The 19,711-nt window shown below is 48.9% G+C and overlaps 4 protein-coding genes across 4 annotated transcripts; 3 read left to right on the top strand and 1 right to left on the bottom strand.

Moving 5' to 3' along the window:
- Positions 1 to 391: 391 nt before the first annotated feature.
- On the top strand, positions 392 to 4,144 carry LTR64_000644 (uncharacterized protein; the record flags this gene model as incomplete). The annotated part of the gene is made up of 2 exons (XM_064895028.1): positions 392 to 673; positions 725 to 4,144. 2 exons carry the CDS (start codon positions 392 to 394, stop codon positions 4,142 to 4,144), a joined length of 3,702 nt encoding a protein of 1,233 aa, XP_064757715.1.
- A 1,311-nt stretch (positions 4,145 to 5,455) lies between these two features.
- Positions 5,456 to 9,289, top strand: LTR64_000643 (uncharacterized protein; the record flags this gene model as incomplete). Its single annotated transcript, XM_064895027.1, has 2 exons — positions 5,456 to 9,234; positions 9,280 to 9,289. The coding sequence occupies 2 exons, from the start codon at positions 5,456 to 5,458 to the stop codon at positions 9,287 to 9,289; spliced, it is 3,789 nt and encodes a 1,262-aa protein (XP_064757714.1).
- A 587-nt stretch (positions 9,290 to 9,876) lies between these two features.
- Positions 9,877 to 10,266, top strand: LTR64_000642 (uncharacterized protein; the record flags this gene model as incomplete). Its single annotated transcript, XM_064895026.1, has 1 exon — positions 9,877 to 10,266. One exon carries the CDS (start codon positions 9,877 to 9,879, stop codon positions 10,264 to 10,266), a length of 390 nt encoding a protein of 129 aa, XP_064757713.1.
- A 7,969-nt stretch (positions 10,267 to 18,235) lies between these two features.
- IDH2 (NAD-dependent isocitrate dehydrogenase) lies at positions 18,236 to 19,384 on the bottom strand (the record flags this gene model as incomplete). The annotated part of the gene is made up of 2 exons (XM_064895025.1): positions 18,236 to 19,281; positions 19,363 to 19,384. The coding sequence occupies 2 exons, from the start codon at positions 19,382 to 19,384 to the stop codon at positions 18,236 to 18,238; spliced, it is 1,068 nt and encodes a 355-aa protein (XP_064757712.1).
- Positions 19,385 to 19,711: the final 327 nt, after the last annotated feature.

Raw genomic sequence — 19,711 nt, 5'->3', positions numbered from 1 at the left:
GTGGCAGGAGCGCCCGTGACGCGTAACTTGCCGCCAATCGGCGACACCAAACGAGTCAGCTCTGACGTCAAGCTTGCGCACTCTCCTTGGTGTCCATGCCTTGTTGGTGTTTAAACACTATTATCAAATTGCGGGAGATGGTGCAGCTTTGTGGGATCACAATCACAGACTCCTTGATTTCCTGTCCTACGTATCCCTGTCAGCTCCTCGAGCGAGCCTTAGCTGCTTATTTCTTGTTATCGCTGCAGAACAAGCACATTCTACTTACGGCAAGCTTGGGGCAGCTCGACGACTTGGTCTCCTTAATTCGTTCTTTAGCTGTCATCTTGTCATTTAAATTGCCTAGGGAAGAGCAACGCGTAATAGGCTTGGTAAGGCGCATTTGCCCGACATGGCTACTCAGCAGAGGTCGGGAAAGCCATGGAGCGGCACAAACAAAATTCCAACCATCAGCCAGTTCATCGACAACCTCGACAAGGACAAAAAGGAGCGAGACAAACAGGTCACGGCTGGAGGTACGGGACATGTCGAGGTTAAGAACCAGGATGTGATGCCTCACAAGAATCAGGAGAGAATGAAGAATGCAAAAGAAGTCTCGGATCCCGTCACTGGACGCCAGGTCAAGATTTCAGATGTGGGCGAAGAATACATGGACAATGCTCTCAATCCTAAGGTAACTTATCGTCAGACCTGGATCTGTGAATGAATATTAACGATTTGACAGATATCGGTACCGAACCAGAACCTGGGCAAAGATACTACCGTTGCACTAGACCCGTCAATGAAGAACCCCGAATACAGAGAAAAACAAGATATCCTGTCTCCTCCAGATCCAGTAGCAGAAGGTGCTACATCTGATGTCCCAATTCACGGCGAGAAGACGAACATCCTCTTTCATCCTACACCCTCCATAAGTTATGAGCCTATGTTCGATTCTCTGGAGAAACGTGCTACTGCATTGAGCGTAGGCATTTTACTTTCTATCATCGTGGTGGGTAAAATGTTTGGTGGTGCCCTTAAAGGACTTATTCCACTAGCCTTTTGCATTGCTTCAGCAGTCTACCTATGGATGAGGGAAGTTGTGCGCAGTGGCCGAGAAATGGAGTGGTCTAGTGAACAAGAAAGGGGCCATACTGCCGTCGCAAACTTGCTACCAGAATCTGTCGAATGGATGAATACTTTCCTGGGCGTTGTATGGGGCTTAATCAACCCGGACATGTTCTCTGCTGTTGCGGACACTCTCGAAGACGTGATGCAGGCTTCCGTACCAGGTGTCATCAACAATGTTCGAGTGGCTGAAATTGATCAAGGCAGCAATCCTATCCGCATATTGAGTCTGCGAGCTCTTCCTGACTCGAGAATGGGCGACATAAAGAAGGACATTCACGAACAAAACAAGAAGATGAAGGATCCACAAGAGCTGGCTGCCGACGAGGAAGGCGGCGAGTACTATAACCTGGAAGCCTCATTTGCATATCACGCAGCACCAGCTGGTGCGAAGAGCGTCTCTCAGCACGCACGAAACATGCATATGAATCTTGTGTTCTACCTCGGGATTAAGGGTCTCGTTGGTGTGCCCCTTCCTATCTTCGTCGAACTGCAAGAACTTGTTGGTACTGTCAGGTTGCGGCTTCAGCTGACTCCTGAGCCACCTTTCGCCAAGTCTCTCACCTTCACACTGATGGGCGTACCTCATGTACGTGCTGGCTGCATACCAATGGTCAAGAGAGGAGTCAACATTCTGAACCTGCCACTAATTTCCAACTTTGTCAACTACGCTGTCGCAGCCGCGTCAAGCCTGTACGTTGCACCCAAGTCGATGACTCTAGACCTAAAGTCCATGCTACAAGGCGATGATATTACCAAGGATACTCAAGCAATGGGTGTGATGTGGATTCGAATTCATCGAGCTGTAGGCTTGAGCAAGCAGGACAGAAAAGGTAGCGACGGCGGCGGCAGTGATGCATACATCAACCTGTCTTTCTCCAAATATGGCAAACCAATGTATTGCACTCGTGTGATCACCGACGACCTGAATCCGATCTGGGAAGAGACAGCTGCCCTGTTGGTTACACCAGAACTCATCAAGGCTGACGAACAACTGAGTGTTGAACTTTGGGATTCTGACAGGCACACTGCTGATGATATCGTTGGCAAAGTGGAGCTTTCCATGCAGAAAATGATACAGCATCCTGGCAAGATGTACCCGCAGATCTCCAACTTGAGCGGTATGCAAGACGGGAGTGACATGCCAGGCGAGCTGCACTGGGAGGTCGGTTACTTCGGCAAGCCAAAGTTCAGACCTGCCCTTCGAACTGATGGCAAGGACAAGAGCCTACCTAAGCAACTCCAGGACAAGAACGAATTTCAGGACGAAAAGGGAACCCTCGATACCGAAGACGCTGATGCTGTGGCGCACACCCCTCCTGATCCATTGTGGCCATCTGGTATCTGCAGCGTAATCGTTCACCAGATCGTCAATTTAGAGCTGGAGAACATCAAGGGCAGTGAAGGCAACCGCAAAGGCCGAGAGTTCGAGCCAGCCAAACCATATGGTGAGTCAACGGAGGAGGAAGGCAAGGAACTACCTTCTTCGTACTGTACGATCCTCATGAACGACGTACTTGTCTACCGTACTCGATCGAAGGCTGTATCGAGCAAGCCCATCTTCAACGCTGGCACAGAACGGTTCGTGCGCGATTGGCGGTCAGCCATCGTCACAGTCACAGTCCGTGATTCGCGAAACAGGGAACACGATCCTATTCTTGGTGTCGTGCCTCTTCGGCTATCAGAGATCCTGAATACTAGCTCTCAAGTCACTAGGTGGTACCCACTTGATGGCGGTATCGGTTTTGGTCGAGTTAGAATCTCACTATTGTTTCGCAGTGTTGAAACTCGTCTGCCGCCGAACATGCTTGGTTGGGAGGTTGGCACCTTTGAATTTCTGTCTGAGAAAATTCTTGCTACTGGCTGGAAACATGGCCAGACGAAGATCAAACTCCGAACTGGTGGTAGCACCGGCAAGATACCACGGACACAGTGCAAGAAGACGGAAGAAGGTGATGGTACGATCTGGGACGTCAGTGCTTCGCGCAACCATCAGGTCCGCTTGCCAGTTCAGCATCGTTTCCGCTCCCCGATTGTGTTTGAGTTCCACGTTCCCAACCATCGCTCACCTCAAGCGTTCGCTACCATCTGGCTGCAACATTTCGTAGATAACGAGGAGACTCCAATCGATATCCCTATTTGGACAACGAAGAATGGCAACCGACTCGTGCAAAACTATGTTACTGAGCGCAACATCGAAGCCAAGAAAACTCCAGGACTTGAAGATTTGGAAGAGATTGGCAGGTTACAGTTCCGTGCGCGATTCAAGGCCGGTACGGATGAATCGCACCGTGATTTCATCGTCGATAGCAACACTCGAGAGACTTTTGAGACCTGGGAAGCCTGTCAAACCGAAGGCGTCCGAACCAGAGTGGTCGAGCCAGAAGTTCCTGCTACCACTCAAAGTCTCCACGAAAAATCCCTACGCGAGGGTCGTGACGTGCTTCACCAAGCTGACGACAAGGAAAAGGAGAAATGGCTCGGCAAAGATGGCACAGATTGGAGTGGCGCTTTCGGTGATGATCCACGAGCCTACACAAACAAACGACACGACAAGATTGCGGAACCAGGAGCAGATAACCCGCCTCATGACCCCATCAACCCTTCCTCTGATGACGATTCCGACTACAGCTCCGATTCAAGTTCTGACCTTGGCGTAACGGACGCTCGCAATGCTCCCGAAGGTGGGTTTAAGAAACGCACCGGTCCCCATGCTCACGACGCCCACGCGAATGGTCATGCTGATCCTCGAGCGTCGACGGATACCGCACGTACAGCGCAGACTGATGGAGGATACACAACGATGTCGACCAGTTCCTCTGTGCTGTCACCCCGTAGAAAGGACGCCGGCTATGACGCAAAGGCCGATAAGAGAACCGAGAAGAGGAAGCACAGAGGTATGATGCAGTGGAAGCCCGCCAGAAACGCCCAATTCGCGAAGGACCAGACAAAAGCCGGTCTTAATAAGATTAAGAAGAGGTTCACTGGTAGTCTTGGTGGAAGAGAGCCGGGTGTTGAGACCGAGACTGGAAGCTAGAGGTCTTGGTAGTAGGCTGTATTGGTTCTATGAGTGCTGAAACGAAGGCCAACGAGAAGCGGAGATTTATTAGTCATGGGGTTTACGTTCAGTTCAGCTCAGCCTTTCGTGGTAGGAGGAGAGGAATTTATCATATCGCTGCTTACTAATCGATTGTTTACACACTAGCGAAGAATACCCATTTCGGTTAGCTACTGCAGGGTAGCTCTTTCCTCGTGAACAATGCTGAGCAGGCCATCTCTTCAAGCAGGCACGACTGTGCAGAGACTGAGTCTCCATTGTGTTGTGCTTTGAGTTCGTTGTTACTGCCTACAATGTTACTTGACACTATGTTGTCACTTTCTGCCGTCGAATGTGCCCCTAAATCTGTGATGTATTCAGCTAATCTTGGTAGAGGCCGGGCTATCAGCGACGCAAGAGGATGAGGATCAGTGTGAGCTAGACCTAACGAAAGCAAGCAACAGACTCAATGTCTGCACTAGTACGACTTATACCTGCCACGCTATCCCTGCATCGCTTCGGCCTCCAGCTGTTCTGGACTTGTCTCAAGCTTACAGATTGGGAACAGCTTTTCAGCTGAATTTCACGGGAGATTAGTAGGTCAGGATGAATTGCTTCCTACCTCACCAGTGTCCTTTGCTGGAGCTACGACTTTCTGACGACTAGAAACAAGACTGCCCCGAACGCAGCAGCTGGAGCAGCGGCACTTCGTCTGTCGTAAGGGATGCTCATGATCCTGGCGTGGCGCACAATGTTCGTGAGTATCATGTATGGGCATCATCGGTTTTGTTTCGAAGCTCCTCGAGGAAGACCGCCTTGCATGGGATGATTCAACCGCCCTCTCCAGATGCTTGGCTCAATCCTACAATGATACCCGAGCGATCGAAGCGTGTGATCTGATCCACGGTCCGAACGAGGTGCTCTAATAGAGCCTCAGATGCCAGTGCAAAGATAGATCAAGCGCTTTAAGCAGCTGAAGTCCCGGATCACAAGTGGGTTGTTGCTGCTTTGTGCGTTTGTCAGACTATCGCTACCGGTCACTACGTGGTACAGAAAAAAAGCACACTAATGGACATGTATCACATATGAGTGGTTAGTCACTTCTACCAGACCCACTTAGATCCTCTTAAGCCCGGACTGTTTTGACTGATCATTCGATATATTTCCTGCTGCATCGAGTATCGCTAACCATTGCACACATCATCCAGGCTGGTGAGACCGACGCGACTCTGGGAGTTGTATGATTGTGACGTACTTCTTAGGTGTCAGTGGATTGATTTCACCTCACACAAAGATTGCTACGAACTCACCATGGCTGATCGACCGGATATATGGTCAGCCATTCGCGACAATGAGTACTACCACTCCGACGCAAGCGGCTTTTTCCTTGGACCTTCTAACATCCCAGTATCTGAAAGAGATTTATCATTATACCTTCCGTCAAATCATGACCAAGGTCGTCTTGATAACGTGCTCAACGAAGGCGCAATGGACGACGAATCTTGCGCAACATCCTCAGATCTGGACTTCGCAACTCCAGACAGTGATCAATTCGAAGGAGATGATAAGGTTAATATCAAAAAACGATTGAGCAGCCTTGTGCCTTATGATGACGGCTATATTGCCTTCGGCACAATCAGGCTGTATGACCGCGAAGACCCTAACGCCGAGGTGTCTTCTACACACATTCGCGGTGTAGTTACAGATGCGCCTTATCCCAATCTATTAATCAAAACTGGCATCTCCAAGAAGTGGATTCGTCTTGATGGATTGTCAGTGGGCACAAAGTTCGGCATTACCACTCTGCGAGTGTATATACTGCCGGAGGACGTTGACCGCTCAACTCGTGGTAACCTGAAAGACTTTCGCAGAACAATCAAGGATCTACTGAATTTCGTCGATTGTTCAACAGAGGCATGGAATGGACAAGTTGACCCACGCGACCCAATACAGGTCTATCGAGAACCGGTATGCGAGGCTGAAGAGTCTTTGTTCTACATTTTCAACACCTTGTCCTCTCCTCAACCCGATCTCGCTGCATACAAGGGCAGCTCGCACGGCTTACAGGCAATGACTGATACGCTGAGGGACACCATAACTGGTATGAAGACGCAGCTATACCCGTATCAGAAGAGATCCATCGCAGCCATGATCAAGAAAGAAGCTGATCCGGCTAAGATACGTGATGTCAGAAAAAGGAAGATGGTGGACATGTACTGCAAAAAGTTTTACCTTGACACGAACGATGGCTCGCTTTATCGACAGCAACCACTATATTATGAGCCTAAAGGTGGTGTTTTGGCCGAGACTATGGGCTACGGAAAGACCTTGATCTGTCTCGCACTCGTGATGGCGACTAGAGGACATTATCCTGACATACCACAATTCTGTACTGAACCGCTGAAAGACGAAGAACAACAAAAGACTCCTTCACTCCTCTCGATGGCTGCACGACAAATCAAGTATCAAGGGCTTCCTTGGAAGAACGAATTTTATCAGCTGAGGAAGGCAGGCAATCACTACGATAGAATCGTTCAAGAGTTGCAAAAGTATGAGCGAGCCTACAACGAGCCAAGAGAGGGACTAACAAATCCGACACGAAGAGGAAAGCCGGAACTTTCCAACATTATTCGACTTTGCTCTGGAACGCTAATTGTAGTGCCGGACAACCTCATCGTTCAATGGAAACACGAGATACAAAGACATGTAGACGAAGATGCGATTGATGTACTTGTGCTCGACACATCTCATGCCAAGGTTCCCCCTTACGACACTCTATCGAAGTACGATATTGTACTAATATCGAAGTCAAGGTTCGAACAAGAATATCGGGATGACGATCTGCATCAAGGAAAAAGCACTAGGTTTGCCGAGAAGTACAAATCGCCACTAACTGAAGTACGCTGGCTACGTGTAATTTGTGACGAAGGTCATGGGTTCGCTGGTTCTGCAACCAAGACCAACGCCATGGCAATGCTCGACAAGATGTCTATCGAGCGACGATGGGTCGTCAGTGGCACTCCTTCAAATGGTCTGCATGGTGTTGAGGTCAGTCTGGCCTCGGTCGAGTCCGGTGCTCTCGAAACTAGCCCTACAAGGCCCGATTCATGTGGCACAGCACTGGAACAACGCCGGACACCACGAACTCAGGAATCAGATGCCAAAGATCTCGAACGACTGCGTCTGATTGTATGCAATTTCCTGAAACTGCAGCCATGGGCAAACAAGAAGGGCAACGATCAAGCAGACTGGAAAGCTTATTTGACACCACGAACAGATCTCGACGGGAAGAAATATAGCAGACTAGCTCTTAGAGAGGTCATGCAGACACTGATTATACGCCATCGCATAGAGGACGTTGATCGTGATCTAAGTCTACCGACACTACACAACAAGATCACTTATCTCGAACCATCGTACTATGACAAGCTTACCATCAATCTCTTCGTCATGTTATTAATCTCAAACTATGTTACGTCCGAGCGTGAGGACGAGGACTACATGTTCCACCCTAAGAGTCGTGGAAAGCTCACTTCATTGATAAATAACTTCGGTTACGGCACGTTCTACTGGTTAGGAATTACTGCTCAAAACATCAAGGACACACTAGAAAATGGTGAAAAATACCTGAACAAGAATATTGACAAGGTTACGGACGAAGATGGTGCTCTGCTTACAGAAGCTATCATGAATGGCCAGAAAGCTCTTAACGATTCTGGCTGGCAGGCTTTCAGCGACCTGCATGAGATGGGCACATACATAAGCCAATTTCCAAAGACAGCCCAAGCAGCGTGGGCGCTAGATGGACAAGCAGGCGAGCCACTGCTTATGGGTACAACACAAGCTCGAGAAGTTCAGAGACACGTGCAAGCTCGACTCGAAAAAGACCCTGCGAATGCGTTAGGAATGCTCCAGCGTCATGGTAAGAAGACCCTGGACGCTGCTCGAAGTAAGGCCGAGAAGGAATTGAAGCAGATGCAGAAACAGAGAGCCAACACAGGCAATAATGAGGCTAGTGCTGTCGATGCACCCTCGAAGCGAGCACCAACCACTTCGACTTCACCTGCGAAGACCACAACCACGACAAATGGTGAAAACGACATAGCAGACGGAAGCTTGAGCCCAACAGTCGTCGAGGCTCCCGTGCTCCCGGGTACGCAAGTGCTAGGCTTTGCGTCAGCGAAGCTCACGTACCTGTGCGATAGAGTACTCTCCCATCCGGACGAGAAGTCGATCATATTCTACAATCACAATAACACAGCGTTCTTCATTGCCGAAGCCTTAGAACTACTCCGAGTGCCATTTCTCATCTATGCGAACACACTGGCTGTCTCAAAACGAGCGGAATATCTAGCAAAGTTCAATGCCGACAACGAGACTAAGGTCCTGCTTATGGACTTGAAGCAGGCAGCCCTGGGCCTTCACGTCGCAGCAGCAAGTCGAGTCTACATTGTCTGTCCAATTTGGGACCCCGCACTCGAGTCGCAAGCCATCAAACGCGCGCACCGAATCGGACAGACACGTGAAGTATACATCGAAACTCTTGTGCTCAAGGATACTTTCGAGGAGGCGTTGGTCAAGAGACGGAAGGAGAAGGCTGAGCAAGGTCAGGGCGGCGTTAATACTGATAGCAGTCAGACCAGAGATGACTTGCACCAGCAAACTGAAACACCTAGGAAAGCGAAAGGGGCAGCTAGTAATCCCATGCTCCAGGATAGCGTCATGGTCAAAGTCCTCAAAAACATCAGATTCCTCAAGATTGGCGAGAACGAGGATAGGATCGCCAGACTGACAGCACCGGTAGCGCTCTTCCGTCCAAGTGGTTCAAAGAAACTGATACAAGCCGGTACAGACCAAAGCTCAATGGCTGGACAAGCTGTTGTTGCATCCGCTGCGCGTGCCGATCAACTAAACCAGCCGAGCTCTGCCTCTTCATCTGACTTCTCACGTCCATCAATATTTGGTACACGGAGTGGTCTCGGACTATGGTCTACGAATGCAAGATCCGCTAAGAGAGCTTCACCGTCTGATATGGGCAGCCTCATGCCAACGTCCAAGCGGGCCAAGATTCGATCAGTTTTTGATGACCTGTAAATTTTGAGCCGATTCGACTAACAGGTACTAACTGATTCTAGGAATATATGATTGTGCTACTCTCGATTTGTCCTTGAGATGGAGATGTATTTTGGACCATCTCAGTGATGATGAGACTTTTCTTGAAATATAGTCAGCTTGGATGGTGGGATGAGACAAGTACTGAACAACAAGATTATATCCATAACTTAACGGGCCGTGCACATGAAACATGACCCCAGTTCAGAGAAACACACTATGAAGCGAGTTTGGAAATGAATTGTACAGTGATTAGATTCCTGGAGTAGCTATTGACCTAATTGCCGAGAATGCAGGTGTATGCTTACTAATCGAAGAACTGCAACGCGCTATAGTAACGAGGCAGGTGACCAGTATCCGTAAGCGGTTGTGCCAAGAGGACATTGTCCTTACAGCTGTAAGTCGGGCCGACAAGTCCCGAGTTCCCTTCTTGAGCTCGAATGGGCTGGTGGCCGTAACAAAAATCGAGATCCTCGGAACACGAAACTAAGACTACGCATATATATATATGTCGCACTATTGCAAGAAGAACATACTCATTACAGAGCGCTCATTCCATCACACAAATCTCTTCAACATATAACAAACACTGTAAAGCTCAAGTCCATCAAACCACACCCATGGCGCCCCCAGAACAACCAAACCTCCTCGTCATGGGCCTCCCACCCAACCCCAACAACCAAATCGACAAACCCCTCGAGCAAGCCCGAACAGAAGCAGAAAGCAAAGGCTACAACCTCACCATATGCACGCTGGACCCCATTAACTGGCCGGAAGAACAAACGCTCAGTGTCCTAGGTAAAGAGCTCGACACGAGAAAATACACTGTTATCAGTATAGGCTTTGGTGTTCGTGGGAATAGGGGTGCTACGCCGATGTTTGAGAAGATGGTCAATTTATGTGTGGAGAAGCAGCCGGGGGCGAAGTTTGGGTTTGCGGTTCACCCAACGGATATTGTGAGTGCTTGTGAGCGTGCGATGGGGGTGAGTGAGAGGATTGTGGGATTGTAGTAATAGACTGAATGACAGGGACATTGAAGATGATCAGTGGTAGAATAATGTTATTAGTTTGATTTAGTGAGGTCGAGCTCCAACCACTTGATTTACGCCAAGGAATTGTGATTGGTCAGTTGGCACGAGCTCAAACGGTCGTGACGGAAGGAGCTTTGGGGAACGATGTTTTGTAACTTCTATCTTATCTCAATCTCGTAATATCAACGACGTGAATCGAGTGCAACAATGCCATCACTCCTCGCTAATATCGCTGGTCACCATGACTCGTGACTTCCAATGAACGGCCGCTGCATGTCACAATTTTTGACGCAGAACGCGTCCGATGAGGGTTCACAATCTAGCTACCCCGGAGGGATTCGCAGTGCTTGGAATTCGTGGCCATCTATGTAACCCTCATTTCGAACCTATTTGGAATTGACTTCCAACAAAGAAGAGATCCTCTTCGACGTGCCTATTCGATCCTGGACGAGGAGCTTGACGATCACCTCGCCGCCACTCGCGTGCTGATACACGTCGTATGCACTCACGACAAACACCACATTCAACCTTCATTGAAGACGTTGTTGACGTGCTCGAGCCTTGAAGTGATTAACAGAGTTCAGTAGGGTCTAGACAACGAAGCATACACGACGAGGTAGGATTTGAGACAACAACAAATTCGGATCTCAACGAGGTTGTGCCGGAGTTCGCCTCGTCTTGTCTAATGTGTGCCATCGATACTCTATGGGAACGCTATCGCTCAAGCTGATAGACCACGATACAAATTGCAGCGAAATCGGTATCAAGAGAAGAGCTTGAGAAAATAACGATGCATTTATATGGCTTTGTTATTGGAAGCAAGTATACGACATAGAGATATTCGACCCTCATCCTCGAATTAGTGTCGCGTCCCATTGCGCCAACATCGCTGTTACATGACTGTCTGTCTACTGTCGAACGCAGCACCGAAAAGATGGATCCTGGCATGACAGGGAAGGATGTGGCACGTTCTGAAATTGATTGGCGATCGCACAAATGTGGGCACGAAATTAGTTGACCTCTTTTCAGTCTGGCTCGATTCTTGAAGACGCCACAATACCTCGTTCCACTTGCAAAGGGCGTTCACTATAGGACGTTATCTAACAGTCGTAAAACGGCTCGAATCGAGACATTTCAACCCAACCGCATTCACTATCAATAACAGGGCATGAAACCGTCACTAACATACATCAACTTGGTAAACTGAGGAGGACCCAGTCCTGATCGATATCAGGATCAACGTCGTTAGTTTCGAAACAACTACGAGCTATTGTATTGTGTCGGATCAGGTGCTCGTTTTTCTCTTCTCGGGCTAGCGTACGTTCCTCCACGCTTCTCGCTGCCATCCCATACGACCTCAACATCTGGCTCCAGAGGCCATATTGCAAATTCGCGGCTCTTTGACGGTGGCACTTCCAGTGGCTCGCAGCATACTCTGAGAAAGAGGAACCTGCATACCTGTGAGTTGTGGTACTTGTGGCTTTCGTCTGTTCGCTCGTGCCACCCTGATCGAGCCAGACTTGTATTTGGCACGCTAAAGATATTGTATTGTGGCTGGCATCGATTCCTTGTATGAAGAAAGATCTGAGAAAGAGAGGCATCGCTCGAGTCCGAAAGTGCACCAAGCCCTCGGTATCTTGGAACAGAAAAGACTCGCAAGTATTGATCCATTGTGATGCTGTGTCATCTATTGTTTCTTTCTTAGTCAAGTCGCCTGTGACTCGTCGATGGTCGATAGTGAGAGCAACTGCAACGGTGATGGCTGAAGCATGCAAAGGGCAGCAAGAGTTGAGTACACAAGATATCGCACAGCATACGTATACAAATGTCTGTGCCGAGCTTTTCTGCAACATATGTTTTAGACATTGGCGACAAGACTCCAGCTCGTCGACAGTCGTGTTCACGCCCAGAAAGTCAGGTCGAGTTTTGGCTCCGGAGGTGCTGTACTGCTTGGTACTTTTGGCTAGATCGACCCCTCGATCCTTGACTATTTCAACTAGTCTTTTCTCGTCTCCGTCTCCACTTGCCCACACTCTATGAGAAGAGCGAGTGAAGTGGCATCCAGTCTGGATAGGACGTTCTGTGTCGTCCTCATTGTCATGGCAGCGGCTTTCCAGATGATGCAGGACTTGGGCTTCACATTGGCTACCGAGCAGAGCTGAAGGCACTTTGTATTTCAAGCACATTGATGCGTGCGTTGACCAACTCTCTGAACGAATGTTGAATTTGATGGATATTGATACGAGACCTGCGAAGTCTACGTATATATTGAGAACGACTTATGCAAGAATGCTAACCGGTCTGTTAAATGCTAACCGGTCTGTTAAATGCTAACCGGTCTGTTACTTCTCATGCGTCTGTCTCATAGTCATAATCGACATAGCGTATCAGAAGTTCCGCAACAACAAAATTCCATCTTGCTATCGAGACCGAGCTCATGCGAAGGGAGCCGCGCCAGACCTTGCAGTGGCTCGTGTAAGAAAGATTGTTTGTGTACCACAGAGTCTTATGCCTGCGAACAATTCAGCCTCGCTGCTTTCTGCCACGTGTAGTCTCGGTCGATTACCACGACATAATATTCGAGGTCCACCAACACGAAAGTGAACACGCCTACCACTGTCGAGAGATTTTGCTTACTATCTCCTGTACCTTGCAGCAGATTTTAGAAAGGTTTGCAAGACGTCGCGTCCGTACGCGACGCAATGCGATGTTGTGCATGAGAATGCAACGGGACGCAACTCGACGCAACGGAAGCGGACGACACTAGGCATTAGCGTCATTCAGGACACAAGGCAAGCCTTGGCTAGCTCCACCAAAATGCGAAAGATGCAAGCTGACAACGAAATCCAATCTTTCTACCACATCAAGCGACGAAACTCGAATTGAAAGTGCGGCACTGATGACCTGAAGTTGTCGTGTGCCCCCCAATGGTCTTAGGTCGCAGCAACTCGGCAGCTGGGATGGGACCCTCGAACCAAACTCCCGATGTATGATGGACAACTCGCTCGACTCGCGGTCTCAGGAGATTTGGGCCATGGCGTCTGCTACGAAAAGTCCATCATGGACCGCCTGGTCTCAAGTTTCCTCTTTTTCAATTAATGCCTCCAAAGTCAACTTCTCAGACATCAGAAGCTGTTCGCAAGTGTCAACGTTACGAGGCAATTAAGAATATGACTTCGGGTACTTGCTCTCGCGACTCAGCCTCTATGAACTCTGTGGGAGGATCGAATCAAAGTACTACTTCAGCCGTATCGAGAAACTATATTAAATGCCGGAGATGTCGAAAAGATCACACTACTTGTGAACCATCCTCCAGGATATGGAATCACTTTCACCAACAAAAGTGCAACCGCTGTGCACGTCTAGGACATGCTTGTGGTCCTCCAGAGCGATTTCCTCGAAATACTGATGCCAATGTGCCTGCAGAGATGCCTGTTCTTCAACGGAATGAGAACTATATAGCATCTACCACATCCTTCTACTCCGCTCAAACTCATGGTACGCCACGACCTATTGTATCATGGGATAGATTGGCAGCGATGCTTGTCGCTATGCAGCTTGTGACACTTTGTATCAGTTGGTGTGTTGACGAATTCGACTCGTCGGCAATACTCAAAGAGTGGAAAGATTCCCTCCAGAGGCTGCGTTCACATCTTCACAATGAGTTCTTGAACGACATAAAAGTGTCTGCACAGTACGTGGCACTCATGCCTACGGACAAGCAAAATCTCTCTTATCGAAGGATTATCGCCTTGCATGAAGCACATGGTAAGGTGCCGCGGAAAGAGCTCCGGCCTGAGGTCACACCAGCAGGCCGGATCCAGCCTTTAAGTACAAGCGATTCGGCTGAATACGATGTCGAACCATTCGAAGAGGTTCGCTTCTTGTCCTGTGGTAGCAGGCTGTTCCTTGAGGCGAGCGACGAAGGAGCTTATACACAGAATGACGCAGAACACGAACCCTCGATGAAGGATTACCTCGACCTAGAGTTGCTTTTGACGCAAATATTTGGCTCGGCTGCTCAGGAGATTACCTGCCCCTACAAAGACTGCTTCATCCTGGGCATTCCGGCGGCACACATCGCCTTCTGGAATCACCACGAGGACTTAGCCATCACTTTGTGGCAACGATCAAAGGGACATTTTGACATGTTAGGTAGGTCGTTCTTGCATATCATTGTTGATTCAAAAAACAAAAGGATGTTCGACAAATTTGCCAAGGCATACCCCGATGACTTGAAATTATGCGGTGTGGACGCAAGAGGCTTGACACCGCTAGACATAGTAGTGATGCGAAGAAGAAACGACGTCGCTAGCTGCCTGATGCTGCATGGTGCCCTCCCTTCCTCCAAGGAAGGACTTCTAGATTGCGCGATTCGAACGAATAGCGTGAGCAATGTTTGCAACATCCTGCAAAGGCCTGGTCTTTGTCCTGCAGGCTCTTGGCTACGCTTTGTTAGCCTAGCTATCCAATTGAGGTTTGAGGAAATTGCACACATTTTCATGCAAGACAATCGTTTTCAGACTGGTTTCAATGCGCTCCAACTCGAAAGCCTTGCTCTAGAAGCCAAGGGAGTTGGCCTTCCAAGGCTAGCTGACGAGCTGCGAAAGGTTCAACCTAGACAGACAACCGCTCAGGATTTCCAAAATTCGTTGGATACATTCACACCTCAAGATTTCGGCCAGGCAATTCAAGGAGCTCAGTATCAGGCCGCATATGCTCCTCCGAGTACCGCTTTCGTACAACCTGGACCTTGGCATGGTGCATCGTTCACTGGTTCTAGTTTCCCAGCGCCGTGGCATAGTGCAACCACAGACACAGCATCTGGTGCAAGCGATCCTGGTCATATGTTCACACACTGTCCGCCTCACTTCTATCCTGATCCTGCCATGACCTCTCATTCATGGTTTGCAAACATGGCATGCGGGATAGATCGTACTGCCTTTCATGATTTCGTGAGAGACAAAGTCACAGATCCTTAATCAGGCATCGCGTTCAACCACGTAACGTGCTGAGTGTTCCTCGCATTCGGGACTATCCAGCTAGGATTGAACGAGCTGTTGCAACTGAGATTCAACGACTGCATTGAGTTGCTCTTGTTCTGCTAAGTTCGGAGTTGGTGGTTTCTTAAGCATCAAGATGTCTTCCGCAAGGATCACCGAGGCTTCCATCCATTTTCAGGCGTTATAGACAGTCTAGGGTAGACGCTGTACGCACTCTCTTTACATTGATGGCTGGCTACAAGCTTTTTAGCGTGGCTACTTACGTAGAAATGATATTAGGTTCGCTTGGAAGTGAAGCATCTAATAAGAACTAAGAAGACTCTAAAGGGGGCCATTGTGGCACAGCATCCAAGGTTGTTCAGCTACTGTTACGGAGTAGCTCACATCAGAAGGTCGAAAACTTGTGAACAGGCGATAGATACGTGCACAGCCCGTAACATCGTATTCAGGCACCAGTCGTGATGTGGAACTTGTTCTGCAGGGGCGCGAGGCGTAATCGTTCAGTCGGCATATTGCATTAATGTCAGCGGAGGACAAAAGATAAAGACAAAAGGTCCTCCGTTCGTGTCCATACGTAAGCTAGTCGAGTCGTGTAATGTCTGCGAAATGCCACGAAAAGCCCTCGTTCGCATTTCGAACGCAATCATCGTGGTGGAACGGAACTGGGGCCAAAGTTGCCAGTACTGTCTAACCTTTTTCAGACACCAAGGCTGCGAGTAGGCATGCCTAAAGTTCGATGTAGAGTCTAATTTAGAGCACGTGCAGTGACTCATACAGGCAAAGAGGTTGAGTGTACCGGCTATCTTTTATCAGCTCCAAGTATAGACTCGACAATGATCGTGATTCAAGTTCAAGCTATGTAAGGTGCATCCCTCTGCACAGTCCGCAACTGTTCCGCGATAGAGGTAAAGTCTGCTTCAACCAGTGGGCTAGCGTTTTCATCTTGATACAAACCACCTTCGAATTCCCTTGCCCAAATCGCACTGTGACCAAGTTGGCTTTCCAGCCACCAGATGCTATCGGCGCCGGCGTCTTTTGCTCTGACGTCGAAGTATTGGTGGAAGTATTGTAGTTCGCTCAAATTTTCGCACTGTATGTCGTCTGGAGCGACGAAGTAACTGCTGTCTATGTATTTCACTCTGGTGTCTCGGCAGTACCTTCTTAGGTCAACGCAACTAGGAAGCTGTCGATTACGGTAAGCCTGATATTGCAGGGTGCATTGAATTTTGCTCTTGATGTCTTCAGAAGGCTTATCTGAGGTCCATGGAGTATCGGACTCTAAGCATTCCAAGATGGCTCCTCGCTGGCCGATAATATCTGTCTCTGCACAGTCGTGCTTCGTATCGTGATTGCGGCTGTCGTTGGTCTCGTGCATGCACTGGCGGATTATGAAGCAGGGGCCTCCTGTTGGCTGACCAAACGTTACACTGGCTACCCAGGCAGGAAGACACTTGGTAACCAATCTGCTGTTAGTACAATCGTCGTCCTGGTTCCGTGCCATGCTATGGACATTAATGATGAACCACTTCACATTAAAGCTAGGCGGAAAGTGGTAAGGCTCGAATATGACCAACTTCGTTAAACGTGGAAAGAAATTGGGCCGTTGCGATGTAGCTCTCAAAGCTCCGAGCATAGCAGTAACTGCATCTTTCGACATGGAAGTCTCGTGGCGCCGACGCTCATCCCATGACATACTTCTGCTGCTAGCCGTGTCGCATCCACGAACGTTTGGCCTCAAGTCCAGTCTGCAAGTGTCAATTACTACCTTTCTGAGGTTCGAAGATGGGTGCTGCAGTAGATGGGGACACAGCCGCGGCCACATTAGACGCAGTGAGTGCAATTTCTCGATTCGTTGGGAGATCAGTTCGCACAAACATGGCTGATTGCGAGATCTTAGGAAGTAGACTGTCGGTACTTTGACGGTCAGATTCTCAATGCTAGCCGGAAGGCTCTCAATCAAGCTCAACACATTCTCATCGGTCATCTGGTATGAAGACCAGGGATCGGCCGAGTTACTGAAATGGTGGAAGGAGAATGATCTCAACTTGTTCAATTTTGGAAGCAACAGTGTGAGCTTATGTAAGTCTCTGTGAGAATCTGGGCCTTCCGGAACCGCGAACGTCTCGCCCTCAACACTTCTGGAAGTATTGATTGTCAAAGATTGTATTCGTTCGTGTATCGGACGTGTTCCGTAGCGTGATGGTTGGAGTTCTTGTGTCACGACCCTAACGAAAGATAGTATTCGGTCGTGGTCGAGTGTAACATGCCGCCATAGGAGACGTTCGCCAAGATCATACCATGTCTTCGAGACTCTTAGAGCGGACGCTAAGTATCTCACACCAAGGGAGCGGAGCTCGATCAAGATGAGAATTAGTAATTCATTGGGCAATTTCTCGAACATGATCCTCTGACGAGGTGAACTTGTGGACAAGGCGTGGTTTCGGGTATTGCCTGATCTCAAGCTGTGTATGTGATATCACCTGGCAAGCTGGGAGCAAGGAATGTTGTCTTGGATAAAGATATAGTTTCAAGCAATAAGCAGCACATTATAGATATACAGAGCAGCACCGTGCGTTTCAAACAAGGATTCTAGGTCGTTTCCATTATGTGTTGTGTCAAACGAGGACAGAAAACAATAAGACGAAGCAGGGATAGACATATCGCGAACTTGCTGACGTATGGTTGGTCGGAAAGTATCTTGAGCCGGTATTCTATCACCAGATGCGGTTAGCTTAGACTGAACCCCTAAAGTCCTGAAAAGACCGGCACGACTGGATCCCTGCCATCTGTAGACAACACAAAAGATGTTCAAACAAGTCAATCATTGAACGGCATAGGTCGGGAAGCCAATTCACGGCCAAAACAGACTCCATCGTGCGCGTTTGTCTACGTAGTTTTTGCTTCAAACAGGACCCTTCCAGCTAGCAAAGAAAGCTGATGTGAACCTAGCCCAAGTTCTCGATGATGGCTTGCGTGTACTCGTGTGTCTTTGCTTTTCCACCCAAATCTCCAGTTCGGGCCTTGCCGTCGGCCAACGTCTTGAAGATGGCAGTCTCAATCTTGTCTGCCTCTGCATTCAAACCCATATGCCTTAACATCATAATCGAGCTAAGTAGAAGCGCAGTTGGATTGGCAAGTCCTTTGCCTGCAATATCTGGAGCAGAACCGTGGACAGCCTCGAATATAGAGCACTCGTCACCAATATTGCCAGAAGGAGTGAGACCAAGGCCACCGATCAAGCCAGCGCACATATCAGACAAGATATCACCGTAGAGGTTCGGCATGACCAGAACCTTGTCGGCATATGGGGCTGGGTCGGTAGTCACTTTGAGACAAGCGTTGTCCAGTAACTCAGCATCGAACTCAATCTGTGGGAAGCCCTTGGCGACGTCCCGCGCGGTACTCAGGAATAGACCGTCGGACATCTTCATGATGGTAGCTTTGTGGACAACCCTGACCTTTGGCTTCTTGATGTCTTGAGCGTACTGAAACGCGTACCTCAGCACACGCTCAGAAGCTTCTTTTGTAATCAACTTGATCGACTGGACGACACCATCGACCACGACATGCTCAATGCCCGAGTATTCACCTTCGGTGTTTTCTCTGATCAACACTGTATCCACATTGTCGTATGCCGTCTTGTAGCCAGCGATACTCTTGCAAGGTCGAACGTTGGCGAACAGGTTGAAGGTTTTTCGTAGAGTCAGGTTGAGCGATCGATGGCCTTTGCCCACTGGTGTCGCGAGAGGGCCCTTCAGGGCGACGAAGTTCTTTTCTATTGAGGTAACTGCGTCGTCTGGGATAGCAGTTTGGCCATCTTTTATTATAGGACCGACGTCTATGGGCTCCCATTTGATCGGCACGTTGGCTGCTGAGTAGATATCCTTGACCGACTGTGAGATTTCAGGACCAATACCGTCTCCTTCTATCAACGAAACTGTATACTTTCCATCTGAACCTTTTTGGCCCTTGAAATGGGCGATCTTGTCTTCTGTGGGCGTAGCATATGTTCTTACCTATCTTTACGTCAGTTATTCGAGTTCTGTAAGGTAACGAAAAATTGTCTACTAACTGAGTAGGATGCAGGTGTCCATCTTGGCTGTTGGCAGGTGTTTCGCAGACACTGCCGTGTCGCAGCAGAAAAGACTCGAGGTGTAATCATGGCGGGCAACCTTAGTAGAGTAATAATAAGACCAAAGAGCTGCAGTAGAGACCGCCCGAGCTTTGCGATCCTACAGAAATGATTGCAGAGGTCTATAGGCGTTGCGAAAGGTATTTGCGGATGTGGTGCAGCTTCTTCTCGCTATCTTTTACAAGGCTCTGTAGGAGCTATCCGCCGCACCAAGCTGCACACGCTAGTAAACACCCGGAACGTCACCTTGGAGCAGTTTCAACCGACACTAGACGCGCAATGAATTAGC

The sequence above is a fragment of the Lithohypha guttulata genome (assembly GCF_036872675.1).
Source record: "Lithohypha guttulata strain CCFEE 5908 chromosome Unknown scaffold_1, whole genome shotgun sequence".
NCBI lineage: Eukaryota > Fungi > Ascomycota > Eurotiomycetes > Chaetothyriales > Trichomeriaceae > Lithohypha > Lithohypha guttulata.
The sequence above is the reverse complement of the archived record's forward strand: the minus strand, read 5'-3'. Positions and strand labels throughout refer to the sequence as shown.